Raw genomic sequence first — 20,637 nt, forward strand, 5'->3', positions numbered from 1 at the left:
GGCCAACTTGTTGACCATGTTTCTAATCCAAAAAGTCAATTAAAGACACCTATGAAGTCAAAGCAGCGTCTAGGAAGTTTCTAGGAAGCTTCTATATTAAATATTATACAATTAACTTACTTTTATCTACTTTTACTTACTTCTACCTATTTCTATATGTAATTATTAGCTTATATGATTATGGCCGTGACATCTTGGTTCTCTAGTGCTTACAGGGTATTGTACAATTGGAGAAGGAACGTGATTTGTTGTAGATGTTGAAGCAGCTCCGATCATCTCTATATCTCCACTTTCTATTATTCTTGTTATTTCATGTGTTGGTGAATTGAGTTGATGCATCGCAAGCATTAACTCCCTCATTTGCTCTTGCATTTGTGCCATTGCACTCTTCATTTCAACAAGCTCTGCCATAATGACACTAAGAAGAAAGATTTGTTTGATATTGCTCAAGACAAAAGAAAAGAAAGACTTGATAACAAAGAAGATACTAAGAACAATATCAGTTTAGAAGTGGGTAATCCGTAAACTTCTAATACGCTTATGTCTTGTCAAGAGAAAGGGATAATCCACTCTTACTCAAGAAAAACAAAGCTCTGATATTGTAAGTGTACTCTTGTCAATCTGTCAAGGACAAAGACTCGATGAGGGAAAATATACACAAAAAGGCTATCTCGATATAATAAGTCAAAATATAAACAAGTAGGTATATTAAAAGAAAACTAGAATGGCTATTGCCACAAGACAAGAAACTAAAGACTCTTGAACCTGGACTAGAAGCAAGAAAGGAGTTGACAAGAGTGAAGAAGCCTTCACTCTTGTCTCTATATATACTATCTAACTAAGAGCTACGTGGCAACGTTCTATAGGACCTCCAATAGGTGTTGACTTTGTAGGGCACATGCCTTGACTTACAAGGCAAGTTTTTCTACGTGTGGGCCACATAGTTAGCTTGATCTTCAAGCTAACAACATGTGTGGCACATGGCCAACTTGTTGACCACGTTTCTAATCCAAAAAGTCAATTAAAGACACCTATGAAGTCAAAGTAGTATCTAGGAAGTTTCTAGGAAGCTTCTATATTAAATATTATAGAATTAAGTTACTTTTATCTACTTTTACTTACTTCTATCTATTTTTATATGTAATTATTAGCTTACATGATTATGGCCGTGACACTCGTCACAATTTCCTTGTAGTAGAATATTTTGGATATAATAAGACTTTGGAGCTTATATTCAAAGATTTTTAATCACCTCAAATGTGAAAGGTTGTTAAAGAATTTGTTTAGACATGTGATGTTTGTTCAAGATCAAAAACTCATTGTTAGTGACCTTATGGACTCATTCAACCATTACTTATACCAAAACAATCATGGACTTTTGTCTCTATGGACTTTATTACGGATCTTTCAATTTCAAGTTCATATGATTCCATATTTGTGATTGTAGATTATTTCACAAAGATGGCACATTTTTTATTATGTACAAAATCTATGACAGGTAAAGAAATAGCTAAACTCTTCCTCGACAATACCTATTGCTATCATGGATTACCAAGAGATATTATATCAAACAAAGAAATACAGTTTTTATTGAGATTTTGGAGAATTCTTTTCAAGATATTGAAGGTGGATATATGTCACAAACATAGACATGTACGCTAATAATTACCTGTATAAATAAGTAGAAATAGATAGAAGTAAGTAAAAGTAAGTTAATTCTATAATATCTTCTAAAGAAGCTTTTTAGAAGCTTTATAGACATTGTTTTAACTTTATAAGTATCTTTTATTGACTTTTAGGTTAGAAACTTGATTAACAAGTTAATCATGTGCCACATATGTTCGTAGCTTGAAGAACAAGCTAAGTATGTGGTGAACATATAGAAAAAACTTGTCTTGTAAATCAAGGCATGTGTCCTACAAAGTCAATACATATTGAAGGTCCTATAAAACATCACCACGTAGCCCCTAGTTAAATAGTATATATAGATACAAGAGTGAAGCCTTCTTCACTCTTATCAATTCCTTTCTTGCTTCTTGTCTAGATTCAAGAGACTTAAGTTTTCTTGTCCTTTGGCAATAAGCCATTTTAGTTTCTTTTTTATATACATATTTCTTTATTTTTATTTTTTCACTTTTTCTTTGATACAAATTTTATTGGTTTATGCATCATCTTCCAGTTCATGTCCTTGATAATATAAAACTATCTTTGGCTTTCCACCTTCAAATTGATAGACAAACAGAATAAGTGAATCAAGTTTTATAGCACTATTTGAGGTGTACCATTAACTATCAATAAGATGATTGGACAACTTTTTTGCCATTGATAGAGTTTGCTTATAATAATTTGGTACATTCTTCTACTCAACAAACACCTTTTTTTTATCAATTATTGTTATCATCGATAATTTGACACTTTTGACTTTTCAAAAATTGATAATCTTGCAATGGAAGATATAACAAATCAATTGTTAGAATTACATGTAACAATGAAGGTATAATTAAAGGAAGCTCAAGAACGACAAAAAACCAACGCAGATGTCTATTGCAAGGAACAGCTTCAATTCTATGTGGGGGATAAGATATGGTTATTTTTTTATAATATTAAAATTATTTGTCCTTGTGACAAGATGGATTATCATAGACTTAGACCATTTTCCATTTGAGAAAAAATCAATTTGGTTGCTTATCGATTATATCTACCAGAGTTTATGAAAATCCATCTTATGTTCTGTGTGTCTTTACTTGAGCCATACAAGATAATGGATATACAAGGAAGGAGACAAATGCCACCACCTCTTATAGAAATAGACAATAATAAAGAATTTGAGGTAGAAGAAGACTTAGATTCAAGGCAGAGCTAAAATAGGTTAGAATATCTTGTACATTGGCATAGATATGACATTAACAAATGCACATAAAAGCTATCTAAAAATCTAGCAAATGCATCAAGCAAAGTTAAAGCTTTTCATCAATAACATCCATCAAATCCAAGTTGAAGAGTCAAGAAATTTATTGCTATAAAGCAAAGTAAGTCCAATGGAGATTTTATTCTATCTTATATCATTTTTTTTTAGATTTTTTTAGTACTTAAGAGATTGAGAACCAACAACTAGCAAATTCAACTCAAGAGCTATTGTTTGTTGAGCTACCAGATAAGACATTGCAACTATCACAACCTTCGAGATGGCAAAATTGAGATGAAGATCCTCAAGAATAACATATACTTTTTCAAATAGATGGCAAGATACAACGCATTTGATACCACAACCTTGGAAGAGACTTCTAGTGTTTAGTGATACTTTTGGAAGTGAAAACCACTCTTGATGGTGTTATTAATGTTTTATTTGAAGGAAGTTATGAAGGCCTCAATAATGATCAAATATCAAGGTGGTCTTCTCATCCTAGTATAGAACATTATCAATGATTGAAGAAACCTATCAATTACCTTCAAAGGGAACAAAGATGAAAGTACATAGCAAATATAATTCGGTGCGTCTTGGACTTCATCAACATATAATCATCACTTTTTATAGAACTCGTTCTTAGAAGGAGGCATATTTATCCTAATAATTATCTAGATAATAATAATAACAAGAAGTAAGTCAAAGTAGATAAATATGATAATATCTTGTGGAGAGCTTCTTAGAAGCTTCATAGATGTTATTTTGCCTTTATACATGTTTATAAGTGATTGGTAGGTTGAAAACTTGGCCAACAAGGAGGCCACGTGTCAATATGTTGACTACTTGTAGTATAAGTTGGACATATTGCACACACCTAAGAAACTTGCCTTGTAAATTAAACATGTGTCATATAAGTAGGATGTGTATTAGAGGTCCTATAGCATGTCGCCATGTAGTTCTTAGTTAAGTAGTATATATAGAGGTAAGAATGAGGCCTTACTCACTCTTGTCAACTCCTTTCTTGTTTTTAGTCTAGTTTCAAGAGCCTTATGTTTTCTAGTCTTTGGCAATAGCCATTCAAGTTCTTCATTGAATATACATATTTTTTTCTATTTTTTCACTTTCTTTTTGATACAAATTCCACGAGTTTATGTATCTTCTTTGAGTTTGTGTCCATGAAATTATGATAAATAAAATTTGGTGTATATATATATATATATATATATATATAAAGAGAGAGAGATATATACATGTTAAAATGACCTACTCATTTACTAAATTGATCTATCCTATTGTAACCATCATTAAAAAAATGGATCACCTCCAAAATCTATCATTATAACATGACCCTCATCCCAACCTCCCTAATTTCTAACCCTTGCTCTATATAATTCCAATCTTTTTTATACCCCCCTCCATTCTCAAGTCTCATCTCAACTTCCGTCATTTTCCTTCATTATTGACAATAGTGTGGTTTATTTAGTAAATAGGTGGATCATTTAAACATTTTCTTATATATATATATATATATATATATATATATATGTATAAATAATTTTTATATTTTATTTGGACAGAAGAGTTTGAAATATTATTTGTTGGTATTATAATACTTTAATCATAATATAATGATACTTCCTAAAAAATTGATTACTTTGAAAGTTCTAATATATTAGAATATTTAAAATTTAAAAGATTAAAAAATCATAAATGTGAAATGTATATTTTAAATTAAATTTATTTTGAAAATAAAATTTCTTTCAAAAATTAAATTAAAAAAAATCGATAAATTCTTTAAATTTCTTTAAATTTTATACATCAAGAACTAATATCTTTTTATAATTAATTACCCAATCAACAATCTTTAAGGACAATTAGAAAAAATTACCTAATTAACAAATCTAAAAAATAGACAATAATTTATTTATTTATCTATTTATGTGTTTATTTATTTTCTTAATGCTATGTTGATATAAACTTAACTTACCTCAATCTAGAAAATCAATTTCTTGATAAGAAATGATAAAAAGAACTATGCACTTACTAATTGTAACCCAACCCCCCCTTTTCAACCACACCAAATCTCCCCCCCTGCAATTAACGGACGATTATCGTAGATTGAAAACAGTTATCATCCATAGCGCTTATGCCAGCAGTGCACTCTCATCGGCGACGTGGCACCGCCATGGACATGGCGGGACATGTCACGAGACGTCCACGTCATCGAGGCAGCGTCCAGGTGATAACGACACGTGGTGCGCTGGCACAACTCCTCTGAGTGGCTTTGTTGCTCATGCGCCTCTGTTCATCCACGAATCCCTCGATTCATCGATTATGCACCATACATTCATCTACAGGCTTAGTTTCATCCATTCACCCTTGAGGCTGAGGAGAGGAAAGGGAGGAAATGGTGCCGCAGGACGCCTGTGTGGAGAGTTTTGTAGGAAGTTTTTCGTTTTATTTTGTTAATGCCACCGTTGCGTCCTCTCGCTCGCAACACAAGCCACACCTCCTCAAAAAAGCCATTATTCTTAATTCCTGTTTCACGGTCAAATTTCATGCAGAAAGTTTTCCATTTAGGGCTTTGGCATTGTCTGCGGGGCATGCTCTCTCGCTGGTCTCGTGGGTTTGTTGTGTTGGAGGCTGGCTCTGGAGGTTTCTGTATGTAAGTTTGCGAAGTGTTGGCGGCGCTTCTGAGCAGTTATGTTATTGTTGCGGACAGTGTGAAGAGCGACGCGGTCGAGAGCTGTTGAGGAATTGTGAAATTTTTTAGGTGACAAGGGACAGGGGGTTGCGGGGGATAAGGGATTTAGGGGTTTGGAAGTTTGGGCTTGGGTTTAGGTGCGCGAGCATGTGATTAAGCCGGTGAGTGTGAATTTTTAAGGTGTAATCGGAGTTGATGGGTTCAATGATGAGTTCTTAGTGGATGTGCTACTTGGACTCTGCTCAGCGTCAAAAAACTTCGCCGTTCTAGTTGTCAATCTGCCCTGCATCACTATCTGTGGAAATTTTGACTTGCTTGGATATTAGTAAGCGGGTGCTTATCTTGAGGTGGTCTAGTGGAAAGGAACGAGTTGTTGTGAACGACTGGTGGTTTTTTTGCTTATTGTGTCTTTGTTGGAGAATGAAGTCATGAAGGGGGTGTTGGTGCTCGCAGATACCCATTGCGATTCAGTTCCAGATGTTATCTCAAAACTTTTGCAATGGCATGAATCGTAATTCTTGTTCAAGGCTTGGGGTATGTTCATCCAGAATGCATGATGGTATGAGTCTCTGTTCTTGATGATACCTCCAGTTTGTGTGGGCAAAGCAGAGCATGCGACGCAATTTGTACTCATACATGCTGCTTTACAATGCTTTTGCAGGTTGCACGTATTAATTGCAGGTATGCGAATCCGGTCTGTTTGTACATTGGGCCAGATCATCCGCTCCTCTCTCTCACGCGCCTGTGCACGAACAAGCTGGAATGAACTTGTTGGTAACCTCAAAGCCTTTTCGTCAGCTCGGTACTGCAAAGGATTGTCTGATAGTCACGAGCGAGTTTATTTTATAGTTCCAGCTGCTCGTGGTGGCATTTCGCAATCAGTGATATGGAGGACTTTTTTAGTGCCGGGGCGGAGTTTTAAGGGGACTGTGGTTGGGGGTCCGACTTTGGCAGAGACAAGCCCTGCGCAGGTTATGCATCAGAAAGGGTTTGTGTCTGTGTTTCAGATTTGGAAATCATGGAACTTGAAAGAGTTTGACAGTTTCTTTCAAGGGCTGAGAGAGTTCTCATATCGAAAATGCCACTCCGAAATGTATTGGAGACCAGTTTTTTTTGTCAGTTTAGCTGACAAAAAGGGTCAGGTATACCTGTTCATATCGTACTCTGCAGGTGGTTTTTTTTGCTAGGAAGGTACTAGTGGCTAGTTTCTTATCAAGTCCAAATGCTCGTCTTGATTACATGATTGTTGCTTTATTCAAATAAGATTTACCGCTAGAACTTAATAGGTGGAATATTAAAATCGAAATTGAAATTAGATGAAATTAAAACTTTCACAATTTTAAATTTATGGAGATTTTCGCAAGTACCCCGTTTGAGATTTAGATCGCGAATCTTAGCAGCAAGCGTTGAGTAAATTGCAGAATCTTACTCCAAATTCCTCGCTTGATCTTCAGATGTTGTTGCAATCATTGGGTTTGCTGGTGGGTGAGGCTTGGTATCAACGCCACAATGGACTGGCAGCGGCGGAACAGCTTCATGGCAGTTGGGTGTTGACAAGTCAGACTCACGACACAAGTATCAAGTCTGTGCTCAAAGAGGTATGTCAATGTTTACTTTTTTGAATTAGTATGTACTATGGCACTAGTTGACCTGCTTGTCAAAGTGGACGTAAATGTGCATTTTAGGGTGTTTGAAGTAACTCTGTCTTTCTCACAAGGAAATAAACTGATATCTTCGTCCGTTGTATTGGTTGGATTTTTAATGGGAAAGACAGTCGAAGCGATTATACTCTGGTTTAGGTTAATATATTTGGTGGTACTCTTTACTCCAACCCTTGTTGTTGGGGTCTTTATCAACCAGACCGAGGGAGGACTACGGAGGTTTTGGTTACATCTTTTACTGCGGTCACTTGAAGCTGCTGGTAACTTCCCCTATCACGAAGTTTTGTGCCAGTCTGCGTAGTAAAATATGTTTGGACTGTATCCAAATTAGTATTCTGTGACGAGCACCTTGTATAATCTCATCAATTTGAAATGAAAATTTTCAACACTTGAAATCATTTTATGACATTCATTGCCCTTTGAATGTTCCTATTTAAGTACTTGAAGTTGTACCAAATGCTGGCACTATTCTCTTGCTCAGGTCCGGCCTTCATAAAATGGGGACAATGGGCTTCTACACGACCTGATATCTTTCCCGCAGACATTTGCGACGAGCTTTCTAGGCTGCATATGCAGGTTTGTGCAAATTTCCGTCGAGCTTTAAAAATATTGTTAAGTCACGGACTATTTTGGAGAGTGTTTTTAAGCTTTTGACGTCATGAATTTATCGGATGGTTATGGCAGGCTCCCAGGCATAGCTATGCAGAAACAAGGAAAATCATGGAGAAAGCTTTTAGGGTTCCTATTGAAACCTTATTTGACGACTTCGAGTGCGAGCCTGTGGCTTCCGGTAGCATTGCTCAGGTGTGCAACATAATTTTGATGGCTTCAACTGTCATGTGTTGTCAATGGGCATGACCTTTGCTATTTTTCTGATTGGATTGATACGTTGTATTGTGGTGGATGTTCTAATCGTTGCATGGTTGTCTACTTGTACAGATTCACCGGGCTGTGTTAAAGAAACCTCCTGGAAACGGTCCTCCTCTAATTGTTGCTGTGAAGGTGTGTTATACTCTATTTACCAAGCCCTTATGATACCCAAAAGTGAATAAATAAATGCTACAACGGGCAATAAATGAAGGCTATTTTTTTTCGTCCGATATTTAGATACCCAAAATAGTTTTATTATTATTTTCTGTTCGAATTATTTGTTGTTTTTTTTGTCTCTGTTTTTGTTCTGTTCTTTTAAATTTTTCTATTAACTTACGTGAAGGCTATTGATGGTGAATCGGGTTTCAGGTTCGACATCCAAAAGTCAATGACCTTATACAAAAAGATTTTGTTATCATCAGATATTTAGCTCGGATATCAACAGCGCTTCCAGGCATTAAGCACTTACAGCTGGATAAGAGTGTTCAACACTTTGCTGCTTTTATGACCAGGCAGGTATGTAGTCATAAACAAACGTACCTTTCAAATCTTTGATACTTTGAGGTCTCGAGTCAGCTAATAAATAAACTGTTGTTTTTTGAGTGAAAGTATGTAGTGAATAGTACTTCTGCTGTCTATTTCTTCTGTATCATCACGTGGACCGTAGATGGTTGTTTAAGTTAATGAAATTGTGGAGAAGGTACAGTCTAATGTACAGAAATTATTCGTTATGTTCTGCTGAGGGTTAGACAGTAATTTATACTTGTGGATGTGAACAGGTGGATTTAACATTAGAGGCTGCTCACCTCCAGAGATTTATTTATAATTTTCGAAAGTCAAAAGATGTTTCTTTTCCCACACCTATTTATCCATACGTGCATCCCACAGTTTTGGTAGAGGTTAGCCCCATCTTCCTTATGCATCTTCTTTCATGCCTCCACTACGGTCGTATCTATTTGCTATTATTTAGACTTGTGTTTTGCACCGTAGTACGTTTTGCATTCGTGTTGTGACTGACTCCATGGAAAGGAATCAAATTTGTTGATATATTACGAAATTGTTGAGATTGTATATATTCAGACGTACGAAGAAGGGCTTTCAGTGGCGAAGTATGTAAATTCAGGACCTCTGACAAAAACACACTCACAGCTTGCAAACATTGGCAGTAGCTGCCTCTTAAAGATGATGCTTGTAAGTAATGCTGCGCTAATCTCTTTCATTTGCCACAATTTCATTTTCAGGTTCCATTTTTGTTATACTGACGAGGTTATTTACGTTATTTTTTTAATCTTAAGTTGTCCTTTGTAAGAGAACAATTATTGCACTTTTGAGCTTTACCCGAAGATATTCATCGTATGGCTGAGCCGTTCGTTCAGAGTAGCAGTCATTTGTTCTAGACGAAGTTCTTACAAATGCCTGGATGTATGTGACAGCAAGACAATTTTATTCACGGAGATTTACACCCAGGAAATATTTTTGTGCGATTTGTAGACAATGTTCCCAAGATTGTCCTTTTAGATGTGGGCATGACAGCAGAATTGAATTCACACAGTCGGGCAGTAATGCTACAACTTTTTAAGGTTAGTAATTTTTATTTCCTTGGTGATTAGGGTCTTTCTATCATAAAAAACCTTTGGAGTTTTGCATAATGTTGCATGCATTAATAGCCTCTTGTTTTGTGAATTATCATTTGCTCGTACTTGTTTTCAATCCTGTTGAAGTAGTAATACACAAGGTGCGGATACTGATGTTTTCGTGGAAAACGTCTGGTATAAGTCAATTCATGGTTTCATGCTCAGTGAATGGCATAGCCGCATCGTGGTTTATCTTTTTATACATGCTATTTGTGAAGCATCGTGCAATTGCTCTAAATTCTGTATAGTTATTAGATGTTCTGATGTATTGCAGGCTGTTGCATCTAAAAATGGACGTGATGTTGCTACTTACACTTTGCAATTTTCAGATGATCAGACTTGTCCAGATCCGGAGGTAAGAAACCATGTTTACTTATTTTTTTTGCGTTGTATTTGGGGTACCGTCTCCGCACTGCATGTTCGGAACCCAGCAGCAGTTAAAACCTCTTTTGTCCGAATCATATCTATATGAGTAGATGCTAGTACATGCGCTTCTTTTTTGCCTGCTGTTTCGACTTTCATCCACAAAATCTTGTGGACACTAATCTCTACTATTGTGTTTGATGAACAATTCCAATTACAATTGCGTATAGGGACAGGTCTTGATATTTGTCTTGTTCTTTGTTATGAGTAGGCTTTTAAGCAGGCCGTGGATGATAAATTTAAAGAATATCTGTCCATTCGAGGAACAGCGAAAAATACTGGCGAGTGTATGACTGAATTATTTGACCAAATACGCAAGCATCATGTGAACATGGACGGCGATGTGTGCACTGTTATGGTCACTACTTTGATATTAGAGGTCTGGCCACCTACTTCTAAGCTTTCACTTGTTTTGTTCTATATCACCTTGAATCTTGAAACACACTCGTTCTAATAATAAGAATAATAATGTTATTAATAATTTTGTTAAAAATACATATGTTTTTCTTCTATTTGTTGAATATTCTCTGAGTTTTGATCTACGCTTTAGAAACGTCGAACTTTGTCTATTTTAATGCTGTGAATGTTTCTTCTAGCTCTGTTTTAGGCATGTCAATGGAAGGACACGCGTCTTTAGTGTCTCGCACATGTAAATATTGCAAAGTAGTCTTCGCACTTCAAAGTTAACAGAAAAGAAAAAGATTCTGACATGATTCTGTGAATTGATTGGTGCAGGGTTGGCAAAGGAAATTGGATCCTGATCTTGATTTGTTTAAGATCTTGGGAGACATGTTGATGGCAGCAGAATATGCAATTCCTTTCGATTACACCATAAGTGCAGTTGCTGCTCCATGATTTGGGGCATATTCATGCGATTGTTCTATATTATTTCACTTTCATCATTGAAGAAAGTCGATAGTGGTTCCAAATGTGTGGAATGACTTGGGACGACCTTGTGTACCTTGGACAACCTCCTGAAACGGATTTAGTTCCTATTCCATTCAGTTTCAGTTTCAGTTTCTGTTTCCACATCTACTAGTTTTTTCAGAAACTTTCGGAGCATTACCTGTAGTTAGTACACAACGCCACCCAATTCTTAGTTCTTCAAGCTAACCGACCTGTGCTGGCCAAATTTGAAGGATGCCCAACTTGTGTTTCGGCAGTGAAGTATACAGGCCTGCACCTTGTAAATAAACCTTATTTTAAAAAGTTCCATTTCTAATGTCTCCTCAATTTTATATAACATTCTTAAAGAATCATGCTACGAAACTACTAATTTAATTCTACTTCTTTTGTGATACTTTTCAAGTTGTAATAGTACACGACTACTCATACAAAATGATCCACGGTTCAAAACTACATAAACCTTTAAATGTTAATTTTTCAAAATTTGTCACGATAAGAGACCTGCTGGTTTCTACGAGAAGATTTTTGCGAAGAGACTTTGCAAGTTGAAATAATTGTTTGCCCAATTCAAGTTTAGTTCGTTGCAAAAAGACATGGGTGCTTTAGGTTTGTTTAAAGGTTTCATGGGTGAACAAGCTTCGACCCTTTTTTGGATTAAAGCCTTGTGTGCGTGGTGTCGCTGGGCTTCAGAATGCCGACGGATGCCAACCATGGCGTCCATTTGTTACGCGAATCTGCTTGTAGGAAAAGGCACCATGCGGCAACTGTAGGATCGCCCAAATGGCCTCTGTGTCTCGGCACAGCTTTCGCTGCTGTAGGCCTATCCATGGTACATCTGCCTTCGACTAGGGCTCTTCAAATTCGAAAAGTTTTCGCAACGAAGGTCTTGACCATAGAGAATTACGGAACTAGTTCCCATCTTGATGATTCACTGGTGGGGCCCGTTGGTTGATGTATAGTGTCTCAGTATTTGAGACTTGAAGTTAGTGATTCCTTGTTTCGCTCCCAGGAAATGGTACAATGTGGCTTAGATTTCCTTGAAAGATATGCTCGTTGGAGGCTGTGAAGCGAATCAAGGCGCACTGTCAATGTGAAGTGATTAATTGTGGTAATCACAAGGAGTGCAGTCTTCATTGTTGTAGGAATTTGTTTTATTTGTGAATTCTTGTCTGTTTTATTTGTAGTTTTAGTGGGTTACGTCGGAGAGGAGGCCGTCGCTGTGGCAGACTGCTTACATCTGCTCTATTCATTTTGTTGAAGTTTCTTTCACGCGGAGAGGTTGGTGTGAGAGAGAGAGTGAACGTGAAAAGAAAGGTTAAAATATTGTAACTTTTTGGATATGGCGGCAACGAGCGCTTCTCTTCTGGTCTTGCCCAAGATTATCAGTAGGACAGCTGGGTCAATTTCTACGACTTCGAGAAGAAGTCCAACCTGCTGCACATCATTGTCATCATCTTTGAGATTTTCTGGTTTGACATCGCCTCTCTCATGTCCGGAGCTTCCGTTTTCAGGCAGGGAACCGAAAGGTCTTCGCAAAGGCCAGAATTCAGCTTCTAGTGCTAGTCGTATTATTTCTATGGTAAGCACTGCTGTTCTCGCTCATTTAGGTTATGCCGATCTTCCTCCTTGTCGTTGCTGAATGACAGGATTCTGTGCATTTTCTTCTCAATCGCGGGTAGAGGAAATTTCAATTTTAGAAGGATTGCATGAAGAATATATGGCGGCTTTAGCAACACGGCACTTCTGACTAGAGCAGGACTCAGGTTTTAGTACCAATAGTGGTGGAAATTGTGCTGCCGGTTCAAGTTGTTATTGCACTGCTCTTTTTCTCTGTGAAGTAGATGAAATTTACATCCTGACAAACATTCGCGTCCGATTCAGCGTCATGGGAATGGCTGGCTTTTGTATCCGTAGTGTACAAACAATGAATTGCGGGACTTAGCTAGTGAATTCTTTGACGACAGCCATCAATGGTTGCGTAAAATATCTTCTCTTTCAATTCAATTTCAACGAATGTGTAATGCCTTCATGATAGGAAAGTGGACATGACCATCTTTCGTATCTGTGAAGTAGGAGCGTCGTTAATTCAAGCAGCGAAGAGCCCTTGCAAAATAAAAACACACACGTATTTTTTCCTCTGTAAAAGCCTTGCTTCTTCTGCCCTGTTCCACTGAGGTTATCTATTCACTGTTTGCGATAGACACCCAGTAAGAACGCGATTCATAGTCCACATTGAGCGTGATGCCGCGAATAGTTCCAATGGGGTTCACATTATTCTCGTCAATAGGGACGTGACTTTTTTTGTATTCACCTACTCTATAGAAAACAAGCTTCCCTTTCTGAATTTATTCTGACTATTATTTCCATTGCTGTGCAGACGAGTAGTAGGTCAAGTAGCCCTACGCCAAGCTCTGGCAACTCCAATAAGATAGTGTTTGTGGCAGGGGCTACTGGACAAACGGGTAAGCGCATAGTAAAAGAATTGCTAATGCAAGGATATGAAGTGCGAGCAGGGGTCCGTGATATAGAGAAGGCTAAGGAAACACTTCCTAAGAGCGACAATCTTGAGCTAGTGAGTACCTTATAATCCTAGTCAGGTGCAATAGAAATAATTGCTAATTACGTTTATCTAGAGGATTATACTCAGTCCCGTGATCAACATAAAATCGATGGTAGTCGAAGAGACATTGGATGAATTGTAACATTCTATTTACTTTTATAATACCGAATTCACCAGAATCTGACAAGTTAAAGCTAATAAGCTGGAGGGTTTGAATATGTCAAGGTATTGGCAGATGTAACTGGAGGAGCGGATTTGCTTGGTAGAGCCATTGCTGGTTCAAACGCAGTTATAGTTGCCACTGGCTTTAGGCCTTCGTTTGATATCACAGCGTCATGGAAGGTAATTCTTACTTATCATCTAAATATTCTTTGGTTAATTAGTCACTCATATAGTTAGCTATTTTGATGTCTGTCTATACCGCTTTTCTGGAGAAAAATTTGAACGGCAAAGTTGCCTTGTTCCCAGCGGCTTCCAAGTGTCGTGAACTTGTGCGTGGTGAGCACTTTTCAATAATTGTAAGCAATTAGCATGAGTTTTCTAAAATAAAAAAAATCATTTGGCAGGTTGACAATATTGGTACGAAGACCATGGTTGATGCCTGTCAACAAAGAGGCATCAAAAGAATGGTTCTCATAAGTTCGATATTGGTTAACGGTGCTGCTATAGGACAGATCTTCAACCCCGCCTACATTGTGCTCAACATTTTTGGACTGACTCTCGTCGCTAAGCTTCAAGCGGAAAAATATATGCGAAAGTCTGGTATTGATTATACTATCATCAGACCTGGAGGCCTGAAGAATGACCCTCCAAGTGGGAATATATTACTTGCGAAAGAGGTACATGGATAGGTCGTTGAATACATGATCTTGTTTTGAATATCAGCTTGCAGAAAAATTCATCGAAGGTTTTGTTTTCTGAAATCTATGAAGCCCTATTTCACGAGTTGTGTTATTTTTTTTTTACAGCGTTTGATCTTGTGTTGAGTTAGTCTAAAGTTATCGTACTTCTTGTGAAATTAACAGGATACTCTTTTCGGAGGTTCTGTCTCTCGAGACACTGTAGCGAAGGTTGCCGTGGAGTCTCTCAGGATTCCTGAAGCATCATTCAAGGTGGTGGAGCTAGTATCAAGTCCTGATGCCCCTCCCGAGTCTATTCAGAAGCTTTTTGCTAAGCTAAATTGATCAGAGTTTGTATAGGTTTCATACCCGATTTGAATTGCACCTCAACGGTCAGTATTCATGAATTAATGACGATGAAGATATTGCTTGTTGCCATGAGCACTATTCGGCGATGATGTCATGTTCTTATTATGTCATGCGAACTGCTGAATGTGATATTTGTGCCTACGAGCCGAATGTTAAGTGGACCGTGAACTGCTGATATTGATGATAACCCCCATTACTCTTGCAACATGTCAATAGCGTACTGTTCTTGTTCACAAATTATATCGCCTGTATGAGTGATCATCTGAACCCAAGGCACTAGAAATCTAGCCTCAAATGTGATGTCGTCAGACCAAATAATTTGAGACTCAAACATACTGCATTGCAACAGTGGATCATGTGGAACACTGAGATGTGCTTAAGCTGACTGTCGAAGGTGTGGTATTACAAGCTCTCAAACAAGGCGACTTTCTTCTATGAAGAGCCGTTGGTAAATTATGCTTGATTTGAAGGAAAAGCTGCAAGCTTGTTATTTTCTGTGTTCCGTTACATGATGAGGCAATTTTATGGCTGTACTTTCTTGAGAAAAAACTAGAACCTGATGGTGAATCTGCGGAGCCACAGCTCATACATAACCATGTGAAAAGCGTCGTACTTGATAGGGGGTGAGTGCCACTCAAAGTGTCTCCGGACCTGCAACCCGTCCCTCAGCCTGTCAACATGAGATGAATGGGGTTGCCAAGCGGTATCAACTTAGCACCTCTGTGGCAAGAATCTTACCTGACGCACACCAGCATGTAACATACGATACTTTTGCACAGTAACTGCTTGGAGGATCTTTTTGAGGTTGTCATACTCCCTTTCCCTCACTACGAGGGAAAATTTTCTCCAGTCCAAGATATCATTGAAGGGTAAATCGTAGAAATCTGCCATAATAACTTCTAAACAGAAGGCCAATGCTTAGTAACCAAAGAGTAGATTCAATCTCATTGTCTGGAACCAATTATAGTAGGTTCCACGAGCACTATTTTCTGTTTTTAGTTTGTAATCTCCTCGACATATACAGCGTTGTGTGTTCTAATGTACCACTCAAAGTGAGACTTACCAGGAACGCAACCATAGTGTATTGATTCAGCAATCCGAGCACTGTTTACTTGTGATCCTGCGGGACAAATGCAGAATTTACTCCGATAGAATTGATTTTGGTAGATGTAATCTCCAGTGGACCGATTGAGTCGATTATTAGCGACGAAAAGGATAGGGTCATACTGCCATGCATCTGCCAGATTTACTCTCACTTTAGAATTCCTGTGACCAGCCCAAAATCCTAGGACGGTCCTGCACAAGATAGTCAAGTTCATCGGGTTCAATATGGTCTGGACATTAAATTGCAACATTAAACTTGATTTGTTTATGAGAAGTTTTGTCTTCTCGTTTACCTATTATGAATATCATCTCCTCCAGCTGGAAGTGGAAAGGGTTGTAACACTTGGGGAAGAGCAACATCCTTATGAGGGATGAAGGATCCGTTGTAGCTTGGGGAGCAAACAACTCGTATGGAATTTTTCACCAAATGTTCCACTTTTGCGGTTGCACGAACTCCGACATCGTGACATGTTACAAAGAAGTGATCAGCACCTACAGTTCTATTCCAAAAAGGGTATTTGATGATTAAACTCTCCACATAGGCCCTTACAATATCCGCCATCTTCTCATAGCTCAAACCCTGTATTAAGAGAGTAAATCAGCACTTCAGAAAATGATTTTCCCAAAGAGAATATGTGCATAAATCGTCCTTAATAATTCTGTACCCTATGGATTTAGATGTAAATTAAATTGTAACCCCTCAAACATTTTCACGAGGTAATAGAAGAGAAGAATGTGTCCAAGGCTACACAGAACCAAACACTGGAAGGTGGAGAGCACTTCATCGACCAAATCTTAGAATAATTTAGACATTGAGTGGTTACTGATGCATAGAAACCAGTTGTGTGACAAAATAGACAGTTGACGACCTCATCTCATTCGGGCGGAAGCATTTTGCCTTCTAGAGCAAAGTTGCTGCACATTAATAAGTTTCAGACTGTCATGTGCCCCAACTATCAAAGTGCAGGAGCTGCTGAAAGAGCTTATCTGTCTAACTTCCATTCCGGTATTGCTGCATTTCGGTGGAAAGCTTACTGATGCAGCAATTGACCAAAACAAGTAAAGTTCCGTGCATAGAAAGTAAAACCTGACCTTGCCTCTCATCTTATGACAGGAAACGGGAAGAAAGAAGAGATCAGCTGCCGCGGAATCATTTGTCACAAACCGGCTCTCTCGAAGGTTTTGGAAAAAGTACCCTTCACTGGAGTATTTACCAGTCAGCTTGCGCGGTGTTTGGTAGTAGGTCTCCGGATCTCCGTCAGGATACACGTACACTTTGAACTTCTCCTCCATCTCTTTGAAGCTTCTCTGAAAAATGTCCGTCGAATGGTAAACTTGCTCCATCACTTCCCGGCTGCGAGAATAAGCTGTCCTTCGAGAATGCCCTCCGTCTTTCAGGTTTACTGCGAGCACATCCTTCTCCACGCCTGAGAGCAGCATAGACGAACTCACTCCAAAGTAGTAAAATGCCAGCACAAGAAGTGCCACTATCAACCACATCCATCGCCAGTGGCACTTGTGCATGAGTCCATATTTGAACCAGCATTGCGAGAAGCTTGAGTCAGCAATCATCCTTGCCACCACACGAGACCGCTCCCCTTCTTCTCGACTTCTCATTCCCTCCATAGCTGCATCCTCCAGTGGGTTTCTCCTGCAATTGGACTCTTCTTTTCTCCACCTCAAACCTCACAATAGAAGCAGCAACATCATGAAAGCTGCATCCTCTCACACGCGCACACACACACACACAGACATCAAAGCTCCGAAATCAAGCATCCTCGGTGCTTCTCAAATCGGTGTAATGGAATACGATGGCGAGGGTTTTGAGGATGGGTAGCGAAGCTGTGGAATTCCGTTATTTGTTGGTGTGCACTCCGCTTCACATGAAATGCCTTTCTGTGGACGACATATCAATCGTCACCGTGAGAGACCTCAAAGAGAGGACGAAAGACTGGACCAGGATAAACCATCACTGTCAAATGAATGAAATGAATTGAAACAATATCTTTTAATATTTTAGGAATTTTTTAGGAAAAAGATTTATTTGCATGATGCTAGAAAATCTTTCTTCATAAAAAAAATATATGTTTGAAATTGACCATTCCATCAGAATATAACAGTTGATAAATGTAGATTATAGGACTAGTAGTTTAGTCTCACTTCAATTGAATAGATAAATTGTATAAAAAGAAGCAAAATTATTAAACAAAAAAGCATTGAGAATGGAAAATAGATTAAAAGCACCACATTTTTAGTTGCAATTAGTGATTATTGAGAGAACTATATACAAACCACCTATGTACAAGCATTCACATGTATTTATAGCAATAAAATTTGAGATCATTCAAATTTTTATATTCTGTAGTTTATTGTAATGATTGCTCAACTATTTGTGATATTATCGTATTTCTTGTGATACTCATCCACCCTTTACAATGCTTTACAAGATGTGTTCGATAACTTCAAGACAAGACCACAATAACAACTCCTCAAAATCATCAATCATTAAAAATACAACCTTTTGTTCTAAAAAAATCACATTTAACTAACAACTTCAAAGAGAAAAAAAGTATGTTGCTACCATGAAGTAGTACCATTACTCCAATTTAGGATATTAATCATCTGTGAATCCAATTGTCTTGGGTAAAGAGTAAAAAGATGATATGTGAAGTAACACTCACAGTTGTGTAGAATGATTTGTAGGACTGTTTTCATGAATATGCCAAGTTGAATACAAGTGACATCTTTACCATGACTTCAAGAGTTCATGACGCATTTTCACAAACTGTGCCTGTATGGGTAGGACATCCAAAGTTCTAAATACTCAAGTAATAGTTGCAACTCTTGGTCCCAGCTCAGAATACTCGTGTTCATTGCAACTCTTGGTCCCAGCTTCCTTAGCATTTCCAAGTCCATTGACTCTTGGTCTTGTCAACTAAATTGAGCTTTTCACATTGCATGTTTTATTAAATTATAACCTTGAACCTAATTTTAGATGAAAAATCTTATTTTATGATATATAAGCTTTTTATGATTATATTTCTATTATTATAAATTAAAAAGGTAAATTTAATTCTTTAAAGTAAAAAAACAAAATAAATATCTAAAATTATGAATTTTAATATTAAAGTTAAAATTTTATTATATTTAATATTATAAATTAAAATTTTATATTTAATTAATATACTATTAATATAATATTTTTATTTATCATTAAATTATTTTTATAAATATAGTCTATTATTTAATAAATAATTATAAATTTAAATTTATTTCTATAATATTTAAATAAAAACTTAATTTCAAATTATATTTTGGTTTGTGCTTTAATTTTTAATTATATTCTTATGTAACAATTTCTACAAAATATAACACATTTACTATTTGATACTACAATAAATTTAGGTGATAAGAAGTAAATAGATACTTTTTTAATACAAAAATAATATTTAGATTTATTAACTTACTTGACAAGTAATATCTTAGAATTTATTAAATATTTTTAATAATTAATTAATTTATTAAATATTTTTTATTAAAATTAAGAATTTTAGAACATTATTATAATATCATAAGAAAAAGCTAATATATTTTACAAGCAATCATTTAAGTAAAAATATTATTTTTAAAGAATTTTTTTTAAAAGATATTGTTATTGTTATCACAACTTTTGCTATTGCTACTACAACCTTCTATCCACTATATGCCACTTTTGTTCAAAACATGTGAAATCAATCAATTTTTTTTATTTAATAACTTTTTAACTATATAATTGATTTTTTTTTATTGGAATAAAAAATCTAAAGAAATATATCAAGCCACTGACAACTTGTGGTAGCAATAGAAATGCTTTTTAAAAGTATATTGAACCTTTTATTTTATAATTTAAAAAAAAAAATCTGTGCCAAAAAATAAGACATGTCACTTAATATCATTATCATTAGAACTATAAAATTACTATAGATATACACAAAATCAAAATCTATATCTACTATTAATTATTAATAAAAACCATATAATTTTGATTATATCAAAGATATAAAAATTTTAAAGTATAATCTTTAAACTTAATTAGTGAAAAATTTAGTTGATAAAAATATTTCTATAGATGAGTATTGCTTTGATCTTAAAGGCATGAAATTTAGATTCTTGCATATTTCAAATCACAAAATCTTTAAGTTTATTATAGCATGAAATATGACATGTCACTTTAAAACATTGATACAATATTTAATAAAATAATTTTCAAGTGATATAAGATTATCTAAGCTATTTTACTTGCTTAAAACTACTTTAGTTTAAGTACATAAAAGTTCTTAATATACTAAAGGCATAATTCTTAATCTTCAATTAAAAATATTATATTTATACTAATGATTCAAATACAAAAATTAACTATAATTTCAAATCTAATTCTTCTATTATTGTAATAATATAAAATAATAATATCACTAATATCATATAAATGATTTTTTATATTATTATTTTAATAACAAAATAATTTTATATCTAAAGTTATTAAAGAGAGAAATTTCTATTGTATATTATATCTAAATTAACACAACCACTCAAATCTAAGTATGTCAAAGATGTCACTACACAAAAGGTATCACCATTAATTTTCATCTTTATACAGCATCTAAGAGATAATTCTTCAAGTTT

The 20,637-nt window shown here is 36.1% G+C and overlaps 3 protein-coding genes across 25 annotated transcripts; 2 read left to right on the forward strand and 1 right to left on the reverse strand.

Moving 5' to 3' along the window:
• The first annotated feature begins 5,327 nt into the window (after positions 1–5,327).
• Positions 5,328–11,430, forward strand: LOC112283725 (uncharacterized). 18 transcript variants are annotated; one of them, XM_073534758.2, is made up of 15 exons: positions 5,328–6,168; positions 6,271–6,383; positions 6,617–6,751; positions 7,064–7,207; positions 7,380–7,530; positions 7,752–7,846; positions 7,955–8,074; positions 8,210–8,272; positions 8,510–8,656; positions 8,920–9,039; positions 9,221–9,331; positions 9,574–9,720; positions 10,049–10,129; positions 10,409–10,576; positions 10,933–11,430. In XM_073534758.2, exons 2-15 carry the CDS (start codon positions 6,372–6,374, stop codon positions 11,050–11,052), a joined length of 1,614 nt encoding a protein of 537 aa, XP_073390859.1. In that variant the 5' UTR covers positions 5,328–6,168; positions 6,271–6,371; the 3' UTR covers positions 11,053–11,430. The 18 variants fall into 18 exon arrangements, with proteins under 18 accessions (XP_073390859.1, XP_090107568.1, XP_073390856.1 ...); XM_090251442.1 differs by having other exon boundaries at positions 5,328–6,143; positions 6,564–6,751; XM_073534755.2 differs by having other exon boundaries at positions 5,328–6,143.
• Positions 11,431–11,747: 317 nt separating this feature from the next.
• On the forward strand, positions 11,748–14,943 carry LOC112283728 (uncharacterized protein At2g34460, chloroplastic). Its single transcript, XM_024522782.3, has 5 exons — positions 11,748–12,682; positions 13,481–13,675; positions 13,889–14,005; positions 14,230–14,502; positions 14,689–14,943. Exons 1-5 carry the CDS (start codon positions 12,443–12,445, stop codon positions 14,845–14,847), a joined length of 984 nt encoding a protein of 327 aa, XP_024378550.1. The 5' UTR covers positions 11,748–12,442; the 3' UTR covers positions 14,848–14,943.
• A 387-nt stretch (positions 14,944–15,330) lies between these two features.
• On the reverse strand, positions 15,331–18,802 carry LOC112283727 (putative glycosyltransferase At5g03795). 6 transcript variants are annotated; one of them, XM_090251443.1, is made up of 7 exons: positions 18,657–18,795; positions 18,363–18,435; positions 17,068–17,871; positions 16,269–16,555; positions 15,935–16,167; positions 15,610–15,770; positions 15,331–15,522 (listed from the first exon to the last, which is right to left on the reverse strand). In XM_090251443.1, exons 3-7 carry the CDS (start codon positions 17,599–17,601, stop codon positions 15,421–15,423), a joined length of 1,317 nt encoding a protein of 438 aa, XP_090107569.1. In that variant the 5' UTR covers positions 17,602–17,871; positions 18,363–18,435; positions 18,657–18,795; the 3' UTR covers positions 15,331–15,420. The 6 variants fall into 6 exon arrangements, with proteins under 6 accessions (XP_090107569.1, XP_090107570.1, XP_090107571.1 ...); XM_090251444.1 differs by lacking the exon at positions 18,363–18,435 and having other exon boundaries at positions 18,657–18,802; XM_090251445.1 differs by lacking the exon at positions 18,363–18,435 and having other exon boundaries at positions 18,557–18,794.
• Between the last annotated feature and the right edge of the window lie 1,835 nt (positions 18,803–20,637).

This window comes from Physcomitrium patens, chromosome 6 (genome assembly GCF_059467195.1).
Source record: "Physcomitrium patens ecotype Gransden chromosome 6, ASM5946719v1, whole genome shotgun sequence".
Classification (NCBI taxonomy): Eukaryota; Viridiplantae; Streptophyta; class Bryopsida; order Funariales; family Funariaceae; genus Physcomitrium; species Physcomitrium patens.